The sequence below is a fragment of the Carassius carassius genome, chromosome 1, assembly GCF_963082965.1.
Source record: "Carassius carassius chromosome 1, fCarCar2.1, whole genome shotgun sequence".
NCBI classification, from domain to species: Eukaryota; Metazoa; Chordata; class Actinopteri; order Cypriniformes; family Cyprinidae; genus Carassius; species Carassius carassius.
Window position 1 is genome coordinate 28,646,296 of NC_081755.1, and position 17,952 is coordinate 28,664,247.

General features: G+C 38.5%; 3 protein-coding genes across 5 annotated transcripts; 1 reads left to right on the top strand and 2 right to left on the bottom strand.

Moving 5' to 3' along the window:
* Positions 1-210: 210 nt before the first annotated feature.
* Positions 211-8,926, bottom strand: LOC132144183 (mitogen-activated protein kinase 1-like). Its single transcript, XM_059554952.1, has 9 exons — positions 8,458-8,926; positions 5,716-5,898; positions 5,405-5,594; positions 4,929-5,045; positions 4,733-4,847; positions 3,648-3,779; positions 3,170-3,279; positions 2,926-3,054; positions 211-1,254 (listed from the first exon to the last, which is right to left on the bottom strand). The coding sequence occupies exons 1-8, from the start codon at positions 8,667-8,669 to the stop codon at positions 2,935-2,937; spliced, it is 1,179 nt and encodes a 392-aa protein (XP_059410935.1). The 5' UTR covers positions 8,670-8,926; the 3' UTR covers positions 211-1,254; positions 2,926-2,934.
* A 1,330-nt stretch (positions 8,927-10,256) lies between these two features.
* LOC132144206 (ADP-ribose pyrophosphatase, mitochondrial-like) lies at positions 10,257-13,556 on the top strand. 3 transcript variants are annotated; one of them, XM_059554988.1, is made up of 8 exons: positions 10,257-10,430; positions 10,622-10,873; positions 11,150-11,239; positions 11,324-11,410; positions 11,585-11,696; positions 11,840-11,986; positions 12,891-12,975; positions 13,059-13,556. In XM_059554988.1, the coding sequence occupies exons 1-8, from the start codon at positions 10,339-10,341 to the stop codon at positions 13,202-13,204; spliced, it is 1,011 nt and encodes a 336-aa protein (XP_059410971.1). In that variant the 5' UTR covers positions 10,257-10,338; the 3' UTR covers positions 13,205-13,556. The 3 variants fall into 3 exon arrangements, with proteins under 3 accessions (XP_059410971.1, XP_059410988.1, XP_059410979.1); XM_059555005.1 differs by having other exon boundaries at positions 10,646-10,873; XM_059554996.1 differs by having other exon boundaries at positions 10,260-10,430; positions 10,643-10,873.
* Positions 13,557-14,573: 1,017 nt separating this feature from the next.
* LOC132144222 (serine/threonine-protein phosphatase 4 catalytic subunit B-like) lies at positions 14,574-17,874 on the bottom strand. The gene is made up of 9 exons (XM_059555014.1): positions 17,544-17,874; positions 16,738-17,046; positions 16,526-16,577; positions 16,385-16,435; positions 16,154-16,255; positions 15,877-16,050; positions 15,420-15,546; positions 15,150-15,339; positions 14,574-15,018 (listed from the first exon to the last, which is right to left on the bottom strand). The coding sequence occupies exons 2-9, from the start codon at positions 16,845-16,847 to the stop codon at positions 14,889-14,891; spliced, it is 936 nt and encodes a 311-aa protein (XP_059410997.1). The 5' UTR covers positions 16,848-17,046; positions 17,544-17,874; the 3' UTR covers positions 14,574-14,888.
* Between the last annotated feature and the right edge of the window lie 78 nt (positions 17,875-17,952).

Here is a 17,952-nt window from a genome sequence, read left to right on the forward strand (position 1 = left end):
CATGATGAGGTCAGCAAGCCCTGTGGAAAAGCCCTTTGAAATGTTCTGACATCACAGGGAGGGAATGAGAAAAAATGTGCTATGGCTCTGAAAGTGTTAAGCTTGGCTATGTTTCCTCAATCACTCCAGGACAAGTGAAGAAAAACAAAACAAGATGCGAAAGACAAAAGAAGAAGGGGCCGACATCTGCGAGAAACAAAGCCAGAACGTGGGGAGCTACGTGTGACTTATCAGAACGGAATCATGGCAACAGTAGCTATGGACATGGTAACCAATGACAACTATTGTTATTCACAAGGAAATCAGTATCAACCCCCCTAAAAAAAAAAAAAAAAAACGCACAATGAAGGTCTGCACACCACAGAACCTCCAGCAAATTAAATGACGAGCGAGAGGAGGAGAAAGAGGGAAAGGAAGCCAACATTAAATGAAAAAAATGATACTGATGGCTTAAATTTCCCAAGAACACTGGCAAGAAATAGTCTCCGTTCTCAACAGTAGAACATGACATCTTACAGCAGATGATACTATTCCATCTTGCACGCTTTCCTCCGTTCCACCTCTTTTTCCTCACAAAACAAAAGTCCAAGCTCATTAAATGTAGCCATTTGTCTTTGAATGCATAAAAAAAATTAAACACAAGCAATGACTTTATATTTCAAAAGATACTCAAATATTAATTCCCAACATTACAAAACACGATTTGTAACTGATTGCAACGTTCAAATTACAGTGTACAAACAGATTGCCAACTTACATTACTCCAATGAAACTCAAAACCACTTATATATACACACACCAGTCAGTGCCCATCATAGAGATCCTCCTCCTCTCTCTCCATCTCTGTGGAATGAAGAAAGGAACATCACAGACCAGTGGAGAGACACCCTCCAGAGAGACAGAAAGAGAAAGAGATGGATACAGACAGAGATAAGCAGGGTATTGATAGAAAGGGTGAAAGATGCAATTGTTTGAGAGCGCAGGAGCTGTGTGTGGTATGCGATGAAAACAGCGAGTCTGGCGGCCCTCATTAATGGCGTTATGATAAGATGTTACAAGCACAAACTAGCGTACAGCTTTCCAACAAGAAAGAGAGATGGACAGATAAAACAAAGCTCAAGTTTTTAAATGTAGATCTATTTTTTGTCTTTTTATCTTGTTTTTTTATGTATATATGTATGTATATGTTTTTGCAGGTTGTCTGGAGTTATCTTTATCGGAGACTCCATGCTGCTCGGTTATTCTCCGTGATGGCTGGGGGAAAAAAAATTACAAAAAAGGATTACTGACCATCAGTAGACAGACATCAAGACAAGGTTAAGCATGGAAATTCTTCAAACAAGAGTAAAGGTCCCAGCACACCGAGACTGAAATTTTCATATGCGTTTTTCGAATTCGTCATCCTAAAAATCCTAAAGAAACCTTGCACACAGAGTCCGATTAATTTGAATTAATCTTTTGTGAAAAAAACAACAACAAAAAAAAACTATACAAGATGGAGTCTTCAAGCAGTGAGAATGATTTCCTTCTTAAAAAGAGAAAAAGAAAGAGGAAATACTGGGTCCACTCAATCCTGAGATAGCGTCGAGAGCTTATCGAGGAGCTGCGGGATTATCCCAGGAGATTCAAAGTTCACTTCAGGATGTCAGTGGCTCAGTTTGATGCTTTGCTAGCACTACTGGAGCCATATATTAAAAAGAACACCACCAATTTCTGTGCTGCGGGACAAAGTGGATCAGCTTGTCAGGCGTCATTCTTGAATTTGGCTTTGCATGTGCGGTGGCTCTTAATTGTCAAAACGCCTCTTAAAAAAAGCTCGCTATGGATGAGAAAAACACAAAATCAAACCCAATCCAATTTTTTTTTATGACAGACAAAAGGTTTGGAGGCAGTGTGCAAACGTGATTGACAAAACATGAAAACGGTTGTATAATTTCTTTTAACGTTGCACAAATTTCAGACTCAGTGTGGCTTTACTCAGTTTAGGGAGAATTTGAGAATTGCTTTCATTGAAAAAAATAACTGCAATTATATAATCTTCAATAATAATAATAAAAAAAAAGTAATTCTAAATATGCTAATATACAGAACAAACAAAAAAGAGAAATGTCAGTTTTCATTTTTGTATTAGTTAAAATAATGATTTTTTATATATGTAAAAAAGAATCTCATCTGTACATGTATATTACAATGTATAACACATGGTTTGACATCATAACTAAAGACTTACCAAATATGAATATGCACATATAAAATGTGAAAATAACCATTTAAGTCTCTTCCACAAATACGGTGCACAAGTTACACTGTTTTTTCCTTTCATGTAAATTATTATCTTAAATATTGTTATTGCTATAATTATCTTATTTCGTGTTTTGTGGACGGAAATCAGTCATACCAGTCATGAGGGGGAGTAAAATTGCCATCGATTCATTTTTGTGTGAACTATGTCTTTAATTGCTTCATGTGACTTGTGTAAGTCACTGCTTTTGACCTCTGTTATTTCTTTCATGCCTTAAGCCCTGTTCACACCAAGAACTAGAACTATAAAGATAACTATAAAGATAATAATATTAGTATCCACAACAGTGGACGACATCATATGTATTTTCTAAGTGCACGCGCTTCTGCCACTTTAAACTCTCGAGCTCGTTATAGCAGCACGGATTCTGATTGGGTGTCAATGTTTGTATCGTTCATCAGCTGGAAATAAATGTTCTGAAAGTGATTCCAATATTATCGTTTCTCTGTGGTGTGGGCTCTGCTATTCTTCAATACGCAGAACGATTTTTAATACTATATCTTTATAGTTATCATCTTTGGTGTGAACAATCCTTTACAAAGAATACTACTATATAACCATATTCATATATTTACATTTCTAACACTTTTGGTCATTTGACCTGTACACTTGTGTTTTTGTACCTGTCCCTCTCAGGAGCCCTGGTAGGTGGCCTGGAAGCGTGCCGTCTCCTCATAGATCAGCTCTTTCAGCTTCTCTTTAGGAAGGTCGTCCAGCTCCATGTTGAAAGTGAAGGGCTCCTCAGCCACCGGCTAAATTTGCAAACAATGCGTAATGCTGTTAGGCTTCACTAACAGATATGGGATTGTACAGATGACAGACTGAAGGGGAGTTAGACAGAAATGACGGAGAGGGGAAAGACGATACCTCATCAGAGGGGTCATAGTACTGCTCCAGGTAGGGGTGGGCCAGTGCTTCCTCCACAGTTATACGTTTGATGGGGTTGAAGGTTAACATGCGGTCCAATAAATCCAGAGCTGAAATGCAACGGTAAAAGTACATAAAGAAGTTCCACATTTCTATGTTAAATTTATGATTACAAAGCAACTTATTCACTAGTTCTAACATACAACTGACATTATCATGCTCAACTATAGTCACAAAAGAGAAAAAGCATACAAGGATGTCTTCCCTGCCAATGTTTTATTAAACATACTTGGACAATGCAGTCAGACTGTCAAAAAGACCATTTGTTGACACCCACATTTGTTCAGTACTCCCACACTCACTCACTCACTCACACGCACACACACACACACACACACATACAAACACATGCTTGAGACAGCTCCTGCCAGACCCCTCTACATATCATTTCACTAAACATCCCAATGTGTAAACTTACATTTGTTGTCTGCTTTGGGGAACAGCTTGCTCCATGGGATTTTCGGTTTCTGGGGTAGAGCCTGGAGGTAGTTCCTGGCCTTCATGTTGATGATGCAATTCAGATCATCTTGAGTGGGGGAGCCCAAAATACCTTGTTGATGGGGCAGGAAAATTATCATAAAATGAACAATGTGCTTGCATTCCCAAATGGGACAAATAACAACAATACAGTACAGTGGTCCTCAACTGAAAACCATTGTTTCCACAGTCTACTTTGGTTTTAGGAAAAGCAGCCTTGATAGATCACGGAAATCAGGGAAGAAAACAATACTAATGGAACAATAAAATGCAACTAACCTTTCATTGTGCATAGTTAAAATAAAAAAGAAATATGACTCTTTAAGGGAGTAGAAAATACTTCTGAATAACCTTCAAAAGCATTTTTGCACATCCAATCAAAATATACAGTATTTTGTAATTAATTCATTTTAAATTCTGTGCTGCGTAGCAACTAAATGTAATAATAAAATTAACATACGTTAAAAAATAAAATTTTATAAAATTTATATGCTTTTAAAAGAAGTCTCTTATGTTAACCAATGCTGCCTTTAATTGATAAAAAAAAAAAAGTTAAGAGTAATATGGGACATCATTACAATTTTAAATAATCGTTTACTTTTTGAATACAATGTAATTAATTCCTTTGATAGCTGATTTTCATTAGATATTATTCCAGTCTTCACGGTTACACGATCCTTCAGAAATCATAGAATAATATCTAATATGCTGATTTGGTACATTTCTTACTATAATCAATGTCGAAAACAGCCGCTTAGTATGTTCCCGGAAAACAGGGAAGTGGCTGATGATGACACTGCACACTGTTCAGAAGCAGATAGTCAATACTCTACAGAGTGTTTCCTGCCCGCACTGATACAGCGTGTCACTGAGTCATAACACAGCACTCTCCGAGCTGCATGCAGTTGCCATATACAAGCTTTTTTCTTTTTTATGTTGTGCTTGAGGTACCGCAGAAAATTAAACAAATGAATAGGAAGTCAGAAAATGGGGAAATTCAAAAGAGCATCAAGCACTAGTTCTCACCCAAAATATGGTTGAGCTGGTCCAGATAATGCTTTCCAGGGAAGATGGGTCTGTTGGACAACATCTCAGCTAGGATGCAACCCACAGACCACATATCAATAGACTTAGTGTAGCCCTGAAAGATTAAGAGAGAGAATGTGAAAACATGCATCAAGGTAATGTGTTAAATGCTAACCACACAGACACGTGGACATGCCTTGGAGTTGAGCATGATCTCAGGAGCACGGTACCAACGAGTAGCCACATACTCTGTGAGGAATCCGGTGTGGTCATGTTCAGGGTCAGCTATCCGCGCCAGCCCAAAGTCACAGATCTATGGGTGAGGAAATGTAATTATCCTCCATACAACTCTCCAACATGCAATTTTGCTTTAAAAGCCACTCATTTCTATATTTAGCTTCTCTAGGCTCACTGCCTTAAGATTGCACAAAGCACAAGAACTACATTACTAAATTTGGTCTTGCGTTGCTCAAAATATCTGCACTGAAATAGATCACTTACAAAACTATTTCCATTTCACATCAGGTTTCATATTTACTTTTTACTGTCAGGTTATCTGTCTGAAGCTTCTGTCACTGTCAATGGCTCACTAAATGCTGCTTATTATATTAAGACCTAGAGTTTTATGATCAGAGTTTTATTCTTCAGGAATATCTGTGTGGCTTTTCTGACCTTGAGGTCACAGGTGGTGTTGATGAGAAGGTTCGAGGGCTTCAGGTCTCTGTGCAGCACATTGGCAGAGTGAATGTACTTCAGCCCTCGCAGGATCTGGTACAGAAAGTAGCAGATATGGTCATTGCTGAGTTGCTGTGTCTTCAGCAATTTGTAAAGGTCGGTCTCCATCAGGTCCTGTACGATGTAGCTGAAATGCAGTTAAAGAACTACAGCATAACACGGCCCAAATTCTCCAGAATACAATGGTACTGTATGTACAACAATTCAGCCTTGTGCACTGTATGCTTGGAGTGCATGTTTAAGGATACACATCCCTCATATAATCGATGCGACGCGCTCTCAGGATGTCATTGATGCCGATGATGTTCTCATGACGGAACCGCAGGAGGATTTTGATCTCCCTCAGCGTGCGCTGGCAGTAGGTCTGGTGTTCAAACGGACTGATCTTCTTAATGGCCACTCGGATCTTATTCACATGATCAAAAGCTGAGCTGCAGGCGGCAGGGAAAGAGATGGTGGGATGAGAGGAGGGAGTATTCAAAAAATTCTCATACAAACTTGTGCACATATTTAACTCAAACAGCATCGGGAATTATGTTAAAAAGTGAACAGAGGTGCTTAAACTAAACCTAAAGGGATAGTTCACCCAAAAATGAAAATTATGTCATTAATAACTCATGTCATTCCAAACCAGTAAGACCTCCATTTATCTTCGGAACACAGTTTAAGATATTTTAGATTTAGTCCGAGAGCTCTCACTCACTACATTGAAGCTGTGTGTACGGTCTACTGTCCATATCCAGAAAGGTAAGAAAAACATCATCAAAGTAGTCCATGTGACATCAGAGGGTCAGTTAGAATTTTTTGAAGCATCGAAAATACATTTTGGTCCAAAAATAGAAAAAACTACGACTTTATTCAGCATTGTCTTCTCTTCCATGTCTGTTGTAAGACAGTTCAAAACAAAGCAGTTTGTCACCGAGCCGAGCCAGATAATGACTCGTTCACACGAGTCAAGAACCGGTTGCATCGGTTTTCGGATCACCAGTAGTTTTTTGTTTGAACTCAGAGGGAGTGTCAGCCACATTAAAAAAGTTAACAGCTTAAGAAATTTGTAAATTAATGCGTATTGGAGGCGCGAACCGTTTAAAACGATTCAGTTCGATTTGGTGAACTGTTTCAAAAAGATTGGGTTACATCGAATGATTCATTCGTGAACCGGATGAGACAAACTGCTTTGTTTTGAACGCGCTCACAACAGACACGGAAGAGAAGACAATGCTGAATAAAGTCGTAGTTTTTTCTATTTTTGGACCAAAATGTATTTTCGATGCTTCAAAAAATTCTAACTGACCCTCTGATGTCACATGGACTACTTTGATGATGTTTTTCTTACCTTTCTGGACATGGACAGTATACCACACACACAGTTTCAATGGAGGGACTGAGAGCTCTCGGACTAAATCTAAAATATCTTAAACTGTGTTTCAAAGATAAACGGTGAGGTCTTACGGGTTTGGAACAACATGAGGGTAAGTTATTAATGACATAATTTTGCTAATTGGGCGAACTAACCAATTAAGAAAAATCCTGAACGTCAACCTAAGGCTATGTTAAATATTATTCATATTTATGTATAAATTGTTTAAATCCCTGCTTTGTGTGTTTTAGACATAACCTTTAAATTAACTTTTTCACACATTATATATATATATATATATATATATATATATATATATATAAAATATACTTTTTTTTTTTTAAATAAAGACAGCTATTTGGGGGTGGGGGGGGTGATCAGATGTTGGTTTGCAGGTTGTTTTTTTAGGCTTGGCATATGCAGGATATAAATATTTGTAAATAAATAAATTAAATTAAATAAGATCATTCACTTGTCTTCCCACCAAGTTGCCCCAATTTTAGGACATACATTTTTGTATTATTATTTTAATATTTTAAATATTCTAATTTGTTTATTTTAAGGACTACCAAAATGGACATAAATTAAATAATTTTTTGTATGCTTTTAATTGTTAGGTTTAAGAAAACCTCTCAGATGGGACAGTCCAAAATCCCCATTTTACATATATTTGATGTGTTTAAAACTACTATGTGCACTGTACTTGTGGAAATATCTAGTATATGTTTCTTTATATATTTTTCTTATTATGCCGCTGTCTGGTAGCCCTACCCAAAGATGTCCATAGAAGGCCTTTGTGTTTTATTACAGGGGGTTTGTTTACATCCTCCAGCGAAACTGGAGTCGTTTTGAGGATGGAGGACAGACCGACGCGCACAGCTATGAATTCTGCCCCTTATATATTTCGCATATTTTAACCAACACTTATCAGCAGTTGATTTGACATCTCAAAAACGGTGCGAACTTATTTCTAGAAAAAACCGCGGAAATGTTTGCGAAGCCACTTGATCCACATCTGGCCGCATCGTAACCACGCCTGTTTGAGCTCAGAGAGAGAGAGAGATGACAGATTGTTAGCGGTGAAGACAACAGCACTAGCATGCAGTCTCACACTACAAACAACAAGAACACTCCCCAAATCACAAATGACAAGTGACTTTCAACATCTAAACTCATCGAGAGCTCTCTCTATATAAACATATATTCACGTGCAGCGAGACACTGGAAACCAGACAGCATTTTTGATCGTTCCTACATGATGCCAAAAACACGGTTTATGTAATTTAGGCAGCTCGCAAAGCTTTCAAACACAGCCAGTGCTGAAAAAAATGGGATTTAATCCAATGTCTTACTAGCAATCTATTGTTAGCCCTGAGATTCTATAAAGGATGTGCTTGTTGAGGGGAGAAAACGATTCTCTGTTGCTTTTGAAACGCCGTGTATATTTTTTTTTCTGTCTATGAAAAAGGAAAGCGTAATGCCACAGGCTTTCAGAGAATCAACACCCTTTTTCTTCACTACAAACAGCTGATCAGTAACGTTAACATTACCAGCACATTAATACTCCCTCCGATTCAGCAATATCACCAACCAACGCGTGCGACGGCAAAACCGTGCAGTTTCCGCTTACCAGACCATCCCATAGGCCCCCTCCCCGATGTACTGGAGATCGGTGTATCGGGGGCCAACATCAAAATTCTGTCCCTTCACCGACTCCAGGCCAGGCTTGGGTCCTGCCGCTCCATTAGCTCCCCCGACCGCGACGGCAGCTCCAGCCCCAGCGGTGCTGCTACTCGAGCCCGCGGCTCCGGCCCCCGCCGCGCTGCTGCCCGATTCCGCCATCACTTCTGTCCGCAAATCAATCGCCTTCGCGCAGTCTCTGGGGTATGGGAGCCTCCTATTTGCCTTCAGATCAAAGACAGGGCTATTGAATCGTAAAGGCTGCCGTTATACGGTGTGCTCTGCTGACAGTGGAAGAGGAGTCGGTCAAGGCCCCTGTGGATGCGAGCATCTAAACGGAGCGCGAGCGCGCACTTCTCCTGTACGACAGTTGGGCGCGCGCTGCGCGTGGACGGCCAGAGCGCTCGAGCGGGTGCGCGGGTGCACGCATGCCTCCTCCCACGGCTACGGCAGGCCCTGCGGCGTGATTTACAGTTTGTGGTTGGAAAAAAAGAGAAAGGGAGAAGAGGCTATACTGAAGTGAGAAAAACACTAACATATTTACATCATATGAACAACATTTACCACTGGAACAAAAACATGCATCATATATTCTCTCACAGTTACATACATTTTACTTAAACGCACACACAGTCAAACCAAAATTTATTCAGACACCTTCAACAGTTCTCACATTATCACAGTTCATTCACTATAGTTTAGAAAATGGTAATAAAATATGACAAGAACTCAGAGTTAAACTGTGTCAGAACAAATAATAACTAACAAATAATCTTGATAATGTCAGATAACTTTGATAGAAAGGTATGTAATGAAGTAGGTTGAATAGTTGTCAGTTGTTAAAGTTTAGTACACAACTGGATAATACCAATTTAGGTCAACCAATTACTAAGCAATGCTTTATTTTGTTCAGTCTGTACTAGTGTAAATTATTATTATTATTATTATTATTATTTGTGGTTCTAGAGTGATGGATCGTAATATTTTATACAAAAAAATAGCCCTTATTTAAACGCAATTGAATCTTATTTATAATTTAATGCATTTAAACCATAGACTGTATAAAAATATGGACGTAGTGTCCGTGACGTCACCCGTAGACTACTGAAGAGAGTTTTTGAAGCCTAAAGTGTGTAGAGCGGGCCGTCGCCATCTTGGCAGCGCGTCAACGCGCGACTCTCCCGGACAATCAAAAATGGGCAAAAAGGCGGGAGCTAGTTGCTGTAGCCACGCCCACCTAGCGCGACGGCAGTGTCAGCAGCGGCAATCTCCCCGTCACTCAAGTGGCCACGCCCTTAATTATGCAGAACTTTAAGTCTTAATATAATTTAAACGGATGAGTTATAAAAAAATTCACCCCCCTCACAGTTGTCATGAAGGGCAAAATTAGCTATTTAGACCAAAATCATTTTTTGAACCAGGCTGTAAACATGTTTTTTCCTGCTGTAAAGTTGGGCATTTTAACATGGGGAGTCTATGGAACTGACTCTCTTACTGCAGCCAGCCTCAAGCGGCCAGTCGATGAATTGCAGTTTTAGTCACTTCCTTATTGGCCTCACGAGAGAGAGAGCGGGAGGTTGGCGCTCGATTTAAACAAACACATCTACACGTTCTCAAAAAGCATTAATTGTGCCCTTTATATTGGGTCGATTATACTGTACGATTTCTCTTTTAAGAAATGTATAATCTACATTTAGAGAGGTTCACATGTCACATGTAGAGCAGAGCAGCCACGGCGCGTCGCGTGGATTGCGTCACCGAGGAGGCGGGGCCAGTCTCTCTCTTCCGGGTTGCTGCAACTCTGCTGGTTTAGAGATTTGATTGTTCAGGAATGAAAGCAGTGTCCCGTCACTGGGCTGCATCGGTGCATGTAGCGCTTAGTCTTATTGGGCTTCCCTACGCTGCTGCCACGAGTGGAGTCTGGTATGTGAATGAATGTCATAATTAATATTAATTTGAATTCTGAAGCTGTAAGTTAGTTAGTTGTGACACGAGCTTGACATTGACAGGTGTGTAATCAACAGATTTTCTGGTTCTTTAATGCATTTTTTTCCTCGTAGTGCTCTATTTTTTGACTTGTGAGTTGAATTGCAACTTAAGGGTTAAATTAATAGGTGCGTCCAACCAATTTCCAGCAGTAAGAAGGCCATTACCCGCAGTGTCTTTTCATCAACATCAGTCTACATGTGTTCTGCCGCCGCGCACGTGAAGGCTCGCTGCCCGGTGTATCCCGGATCAGACACACACCGCTTCCCTGTCCCAGACCACACAGTAGACTGGGACACAGACTGGCCCCAGTACAGCCCTGTCAACTATACCGCCCCCACTGTACTGAACAAGCCTGTTTGGGCTGACCCAGAGATTGGGTGAGTACAAAATACATAAACAAATAATATTACAACATTAAGAAATATATTATTCATGTTAAGCATATATTATTTTTATTTCTACAATAAATTGCAACCTTAAATTGCAATATTTATCAAATGTTAATTGATTGATAAATATTAGACTGTAGATTTTATGATTTATTAGTTTTAAAAGAGAAAAGAAAAAAAAGGTTTACCACAGGATAATCTTGTTAAAACGTTTTAATAATGTTTTGAAATATATGTATAACAATCTATTTATGCTTTCTTTAGTGCATTTTCCCCACAGTTCAATTCTATAGATCAATCTGTGGACAGGAGAAGCCATGAGGGCTCGTATCATGTTCAAAATGGCAAACCACTGTGAGTCCGAATACTAGATTATCCAAAAATATTTCAATAATTGTAATATTTACAATGCTGTTACTTACCGTAAATCATCCTCAGTAATCCACATGGAAGGACTGGGCTGGAGGGCCGAGGATTACTGGGAAGGTGGGGTCCGAACCACGCCGCTGATCCAATAGTTACCAGGTACTAAAATGTGTGTCGGTATAAAAAGAAACCAACCTTTTACATGTAATCTCTTTCTCGTTTGACCGGTTTAACAGTTCCATGCATGCAAGGAATTTTGTGTTTAATGTGGGTGGGTTCGCATGCTTAAAACATTTTTGAAAACTCATTCCGGTTTCCTGTGGCCTCATACAGGTGGAAAAGGGACTCTACAGGACAGCGTGTCAACAACACTAACTCTCAACTACCTGTGCTGCAATTTGTGTCCATCAAGAGGTTGGACTGTGGCGAATGGGCCATCCCAGGGGTGAGCATAAACCTCGGTGCTTGTTTTAAATGTTCAGAGTGGTTATTTTGAGTGAGCTGCAGCATCTGTGGGGTGAGGTTTTTAAAAATGAATTCTGCTAATATGCTCACAGATGGTTATGATAATTGTTGTTGTGTTTTCAGGGAATAGTGGACCCTGGAGAGCGCATTTCTCAAACACTGCAGCGCGAGTTCTCGGAAGAGGCGTTAAACTCTCTGCAGGCATCTCCAAGTGAGAGGGAAAAGATCCAGAAGCGAATCGCTGAACTTTTCAACTCCGCAGGTCTTCAGGTGAGACCTTGCGATTACACTTCCGTGATTTCGAATAATTATGATATTTATGATATATGGGGAAGTCGTGGCCTAATGGTTAGAGAGTCAGACTGGCAATCGAAGGGTTGTGAGTTCGAGTCCCGGGCCGGCAGGAATTGTAGGTGGGGGGAGTGCATGTACAGTGCTCTCTCCACCTTCAATACCACGACTTAGGTGCCCTTGAGCAAGGCATTGAACCCCCAACTGCTCCCCGGGCGCCGCAGCATAAATGGCTGCCCACTGCTCCGGGTGTGTGTTCACAGTGTGTGTGTGTGTGTGTATGTTCACTGCTCTGTGTGTGTGCACTTCGGATGGGTTAAATGCAGAGCACGAATTCTGAGTATGGGTCATAATATGCTTATTTGATGCTCAAGTTGCTTTGTTTTGTGTAAATTCATGATAGTTTTTTTTTTAGGATTCTTTTATGAATAGGCACTTATCAACTTATTCGACTTGTTTGAAATAGCAATATTTTGTAACATCACACGTATTTAAATGTTGTCATTACTGAATAAAAGTATTAGTTGCTTTTTTACTTCGAATGGTAGTGTATTGCAGTTTCGATAAAAATCTGAACAGTCTTTTCAAACTGTTTTCCAATTTTAAATTATTATATTATTACAGTATATGCAGGCCAAAAAAAACATATAGCGATACATGAACCACCGTATACACAGAAGTCAATTTTAAACCTGTTGGCCAACAGTGAATTTATGTGATCAAATTTAACACAGTGAAAATGTTTTCACACTCATGAAAACAGATTATGCAGAGTCCTGTTGTAATTACTGGATTTCACTCACAGTTTATTTTACCAAACAACTGTGACTGTTCCTTGCATTGTATTGGAGCGCTATATAACACAGCATCTATTTTCCTGTAGGTGTATAAAGGTTATGTAGATGATCCAAGAAACACAGATAATGCTTGGATGGAGACAGTTGCAGTCAACTTCCATGATGAATCAGGTAAAAACAATGTATTGATGAAACATAGAATAATATTTGGCATATGTTTTTTGACTGAGTGAAGAACAATTCTCTCTGTCTAGGTAATAGTGTGAGTGAGCTTCCATTGCAAGCAGGCGATGACGCAGGTCAAGTGAGCTGGATGGATGTTGACTCCTCTCTGGCCCTTTATGCCAATCACTTGCATTTCCTAGAGACCGTTGCAAAGGAAAGAAATGCACACTGGTAACAGAAAATAGTAAAAAATGCCTTTCTGCTTTAACATAAATTACAGAAATCTTTGTATATGTATAATTTAAATGACATGTATGAAGATGTGTAGCTTGGATATATAATTTAGATGCAAACTAGTAAAATCAGTTCGGGTGCTGACACATATTTATATGAAGTATGAAATGTTTGCCACAAAACTGCCAACAATTGAATTCTAATGAACCAAAGGTTCACCTCAATTAACTGTAAACTTTCTTAATATCCATATTATAAAGCATGGCTACTGAAAATGGAGGCATAAGGATTATTTAAGTTTTCCTGTTACTCTGAATTTACCACTACTACCCAAGAACTTGTGTATGACTTTTTCTGTAATAACCAAAAGAAAAAGAATATTTCACATTTATGATGTGTGTTGTTTAATCTTTTTGTCACTTGTGCTATATTTCAATTATATATTATATTTTCAATTATGAGTAGAGGTTACAGTGAGGCACTCTAGTAGGTACTTGCAACATCTTTGATCATGTCAACATTAAAGCATATGAATGACACAAGGGAAAATACTTTGTTAGTTTTAACCTTGCAAAAATGATGAAGTATGTGCTCTCAGGTTAGGGATGAGAGTTCCTGATGAGGTAGAAAGATCTGTCTCGGAGATTTTCATCATGGCTTCAGTTTTAAATTATTGTACGGTGACAAAATCATCTTTGATCATGGCCTCTCTTATTTCTTTAGAGCATAAATGTGTGATTTGATGGACAATACATAGTTTAACTGCATTTTAAAACACTAAATAAGTCATGTTATCTGATTTCTCCTCGCACATCTTTGATCCATTTTAGTTGGCCACTCTGTAAGATTAGAAAGACTCAGAAAACAAATACTTAATAGCAAATATCTTACATAGTCTACTCAAAAGAAATAATCTGCTTAATGTTGGCAATCAAACAACACAATATGTTGGACATTAAAATTGTTTTGTAAAATAGCAAGAGGTCAGAACAAAAACAGCCTCTAAATTATGCGCACCTCAACTACAACCCATTATTAAACATCTAACCATTAAACTCAGAATATACAACAACTTATTTATAACCAGTTTTCAATGCCTTTAACCGAGCACCTAAAAGTTTAAAGTGCTATATTTTGTGTATTATCTTGTCTGTGATGCTATTGATTTATGACGTACATCTTCACAGCCTTTGATGCAAGATTTCTTGATTTAGGTTTGATTACAAACATTTTTATCAGTCCTAAATGATTACAAATATGGAACACTGAATATATAAATACAAGCAGCTGCATATTAAAAACTAACTGCAAGTTTGTGGCTATGCTCATTTTTGTAGATTTATAAATACAAATATATATATATATATATATATATATAAACCCACACATTTTATTCTTCTTGTTGGAAAAAATATCACCAGTTTGAAAATACAAAACTACCACATAATTAGGGACAGTCAAAACAGGTTCAAATACATTTTTCAAGATGCAAGAAATACATTTGTAATGAGGAAGGAATGTGAAGGCTAATGAGAAACAGGCAGTAAATGCTGTAACTGGTCCATTCACAGAAGTACTGAATGTTGTGCAGATAAAAGTCGGCCAGCGCAAAAAAAACAAACAAAAAAATCAGTTCATACAGGTTGCTCCTAAAGCTTTCAATTTTTCTCCCGGACTGAAAAAGGTCAAAGGAAGTAGTCCGCTACAGGTTTCTTAGAGGGGATTCCTCTGGTTTCCTGAGGTGCAGCTTCAAATATAATAAACTCCTTCTGGAGATGCTCGTCAAGCTCTAGAATGGCTGCCACGTTACCACACCTAGGAAATATTCAAAAAGAGGAAACTGAGTAATGAAAACCAGCACATTCAGAGCTGAATAGTCACTGGTACACACACCAGTGTGTAACATACTAGACTGCTATGAGATAGATAGAAAGAAAGAAACACACCTATAACAGTAGTTTGGAGCAGACCACACTGTTAACACAGTCTCATTGAAATGCCACTTGTAGCCCTCCATCACCAGTTGATGAGCTCTGCAGATCATGCTGATATCATTGGCAGCATTAAACTGTGCCACCACATCACTACCAAACAGATATCCAGCTCCTCTGGGACTCACACCCCACCCCATGGTGTCTAGAGACCAAACCATCTTAGTTAAAACAACATACTGAAAGCCTTTCCTTTATGTCATACATTACAGTAGTCTCTTGCACCTTCTGGGTCGGACCACAGCAGATCACACATGGGGCCATCATGAGGAACTTCCTGTTTTCGGTCAATAGTCCTGATCTGATCCAGAGTTTGAATAGATGGAGAAAGGCCACCATGCACACAAAATATCTGAGGAGCAAAAACAGGATGATCCTTTCATTCAGCAAGGATGCGTGAAATGCATTAAAAGTGACACTAAGAGTTTTACATTCATACAAAATTGTATTTCAAATAAATTGTGTTCCTTTAAACTTCCTATTCAATGTTTTCACACACACACACACACACAAAAAAAATAGTAAGCAGCTGTGTTCATTGATAAATGTTCCTTGTGAACCAAATCAGAAGGATCATGTGACACTGAAGACTGGAGTTATGGAGGCTAAATAAGAAATAGATTACATTATTAAATATATTAAAATAGAAAGTGTAAAGATAGCAAATTATAAGAGGACCTACCTTGCCATCGACAATAGCAGAGAGGGACAGGTAGTCAAAGATCTCTGTGCAGTACCTCCAGACTGTAACAGAGCCGTATTTTCTAAGACACTCATCATAAAAGCCATACACTTGTGTGATCTGCCTCGACTCGTGGTTCCCTCTGATCAGCGTTATTCGGTCGGGGTATCGCACCTGGAGACATAAATATACAGGACTGTGAATAAGGGCAGACTACAGAGTGCAGAACAGTTTTAACACACACATTAAAAGATTAACTTCAGGATAGATTCTGCACCTTTAATGCTAGCAGCAACAGGAAAGTCTCCACACTATAGAAGCCTCTGTCCACGAAGTCTCCCATGAAGAGGTAGTTTGTCTCTGGAACTTCACCCCCCACCTGAAGACCCAGAGGACAATGAGAAGAGTCAAACAACACAGCACAAAGAATTGCTTTTTAGAAACTTCCACCGGTCCACACAAGTTTGAAAGTGTTAACAAATGCTATATTGCATTCTCAATTGCTTACCCTAAATAGCTCCTTTAAATCATAAAACTGCCCATGTATATCTCCACAGACCTACAAATTAAAGAAATTAATAGTGAGCTGTTTTCAAAACTGCATAATCCTGTAAAAGAATATGAATGCGATGCATACAGAAATACTCACCGTGACGGGAGAATCTACCCTCTGAACATTACTCTCTTCCACCAGAATCTCCCTGTACAGCATAGGAACTCATGAAACTCACAGCATAAATAAGATATCTTTTGCAACTTTAATTCAAAATAAGCAACTGTATAATGATACACAACTTAACAGTAAGCACCAGTCATTTAGATGCATAATGGTATCTTGTCTCTTGAACACCTAAGCATTACCTCGCTTTGGCACACAGCGCCTTGACTTCATTTTCCTTGATAAGTTCACAGCGTCTGAGTTGCTCGATCTGTCTGTCCAAGTCAATGACGTCGCCCATCATGACACACATGCATACACACTCACAGAAATCCTCCTCAATGAGAGGCTGATTAAAAACCCTAACTCTCACTGGCTCGCCAGTCCTCTATTAGTCTCACAGAGACCACGAACACACTCAACCTCCTGAGAAATTAAGAGACTATGAGGGTGTGCACATAATTACACACACCGAGATGATCCCGAACGATGATAACAAGATGAGAAAATGACTGAAAAACAGATAAGAAAAGAATTATCAAATGTCGAACAATCAGAAGCATGCTTGAAACAAACTTGAGACAAATGTAACAGTGAGTCTTTTAAGTGCATCTGTAAGTTTAATAATAACAACAGCAGCAGCATTAATAATAATTATTTATTTGAATATATTGCTTTTATTTTTTTATTTGTTATTTTAAATATCATTACTAAAAATAATACAGCAAATTAAACCATTTTAGTTCTTTACTTCCTTGGACACAACTTAGCCATTCATTTTGACGACCTCTTTGCATTGTAGTTTTCAATCGAGTAACGTTGTCTTACAGTTTTTTTGCAGAAATTAGAATAGCCAAGCCCGGTTTACACAAATAGTGTAACGTTAGGGACAAAGGGGTTATTCCGTAAACTGTGCTGTGTTTGTTTGAGCTTTCAGCTTTCTACTATTAAAATAAGAATTGCATTTCTTGCGTTGAAATGTACGTTTAAATAAGTAAATAATAAATACCTTGCGCTTTGGGTTAAATTTGTTTAGGCATCCGTCGTTTCTTTTGTAAGATGGTAAGTTGGGGAAGCGGCGTTATGCAAGTGTGTGACCATCACATCAACAAGCATCCGACTGCTCGGCTCATATTTCAAAATAAAGGCCACATGTTCAGCATATTGCTCTTAATAATGACATACATTAAACTCGTAAAATAAAAATAGGTGAGTGGAAAAAATCTTGATCTGACAGAAAAGGTTAAGATTGTTAAACTCATGGTGCAATTTTTTATAAATATTAAACAGTATAAATATTAAATGTTGGATATTAACAGATATTAGGCGTGATGTAACCCTAAATGAAAGTTAATTACATTTGAAATGACACTATAACTAATGTAAATTAAAATAAAACCAAAAAAAGGCCTCTTTGT

What these genes read in the sequence shown, in the direction of transcription:
- LOC132144222 (XM_059555014.1), bottom strand. Translation starts at nt 16,847, where the DNA reads ATGTGTGTCATGATGGGCGACGTCATTGACTTGGACAGACAGATCGAG. An exon ending in TGTTGCTGCTAGCATTAAAG is followed by an intron (nt 16,051 to 16,153) that starts GTGCAGAATCTA and finishes TTATGTCTCCAG; the next exon opens with GTGCGATACCCCGACCGAAT. An exon ending in CTGCTATTGTCGATGGCAAG is followed by an intron (nt 15,547 to 15,876) that starts GTAGGTCCTCTT and finishes TTTGCTCCTCAG; the next exon opens with ATATTTTGTGTGCATGGTGG.
- LOC132144183 (XM_059554952.1), bottom strand. Translation starts at nt 8,669, where the DNA reads ATGGCGGAATCGGGCAGCAGCGCGGCGGGGGCCGGAGCCGCGGGCTCG. An exon ending in AGATCATGCTCAACTCCAAG is followed by an intron (nt 4,848 to 4,928) that starts GCATGTCCACGT and finishes TTAATCTTTCAG; the next exon opens with GGCTACACTAAGTCTATTGA. An exon ending in CCCCAAAGCAGACAACAAAT is followed by an intron (nt 3,280 to 3,647) that starts GTAAGTTTACAC and finishes GTTGCATTTCAG; the next exon opens with CTCTGGATTTATTGGACCGC.
- LOC132144206 (XM_059554988.1), top strand. Translation starts at nt 10,339, where the DNA reads ATGAAAGCAGTGTCCCGTCACTGGGCTGCATCGGTGCATGTAGCGCTT. An exon ending in TGGGCTGACCCAGAGATTGG is followed by an intron (nt 10,874 to 11,149) that starts GTGAGTACAAAA and finishes TGCTTTCTTTAG; the next exon opens with TGCATTTTCCCCACAGTTCA. An exon ending in GCTGATCCAATAGTTACCAG is followed by an intron (nt 11,411 to 11,584) that starts GTACTAAAATGT and finishes GGCCTCATACAG; the next exon opens with GTGGAAAAGGGACTCTACAG.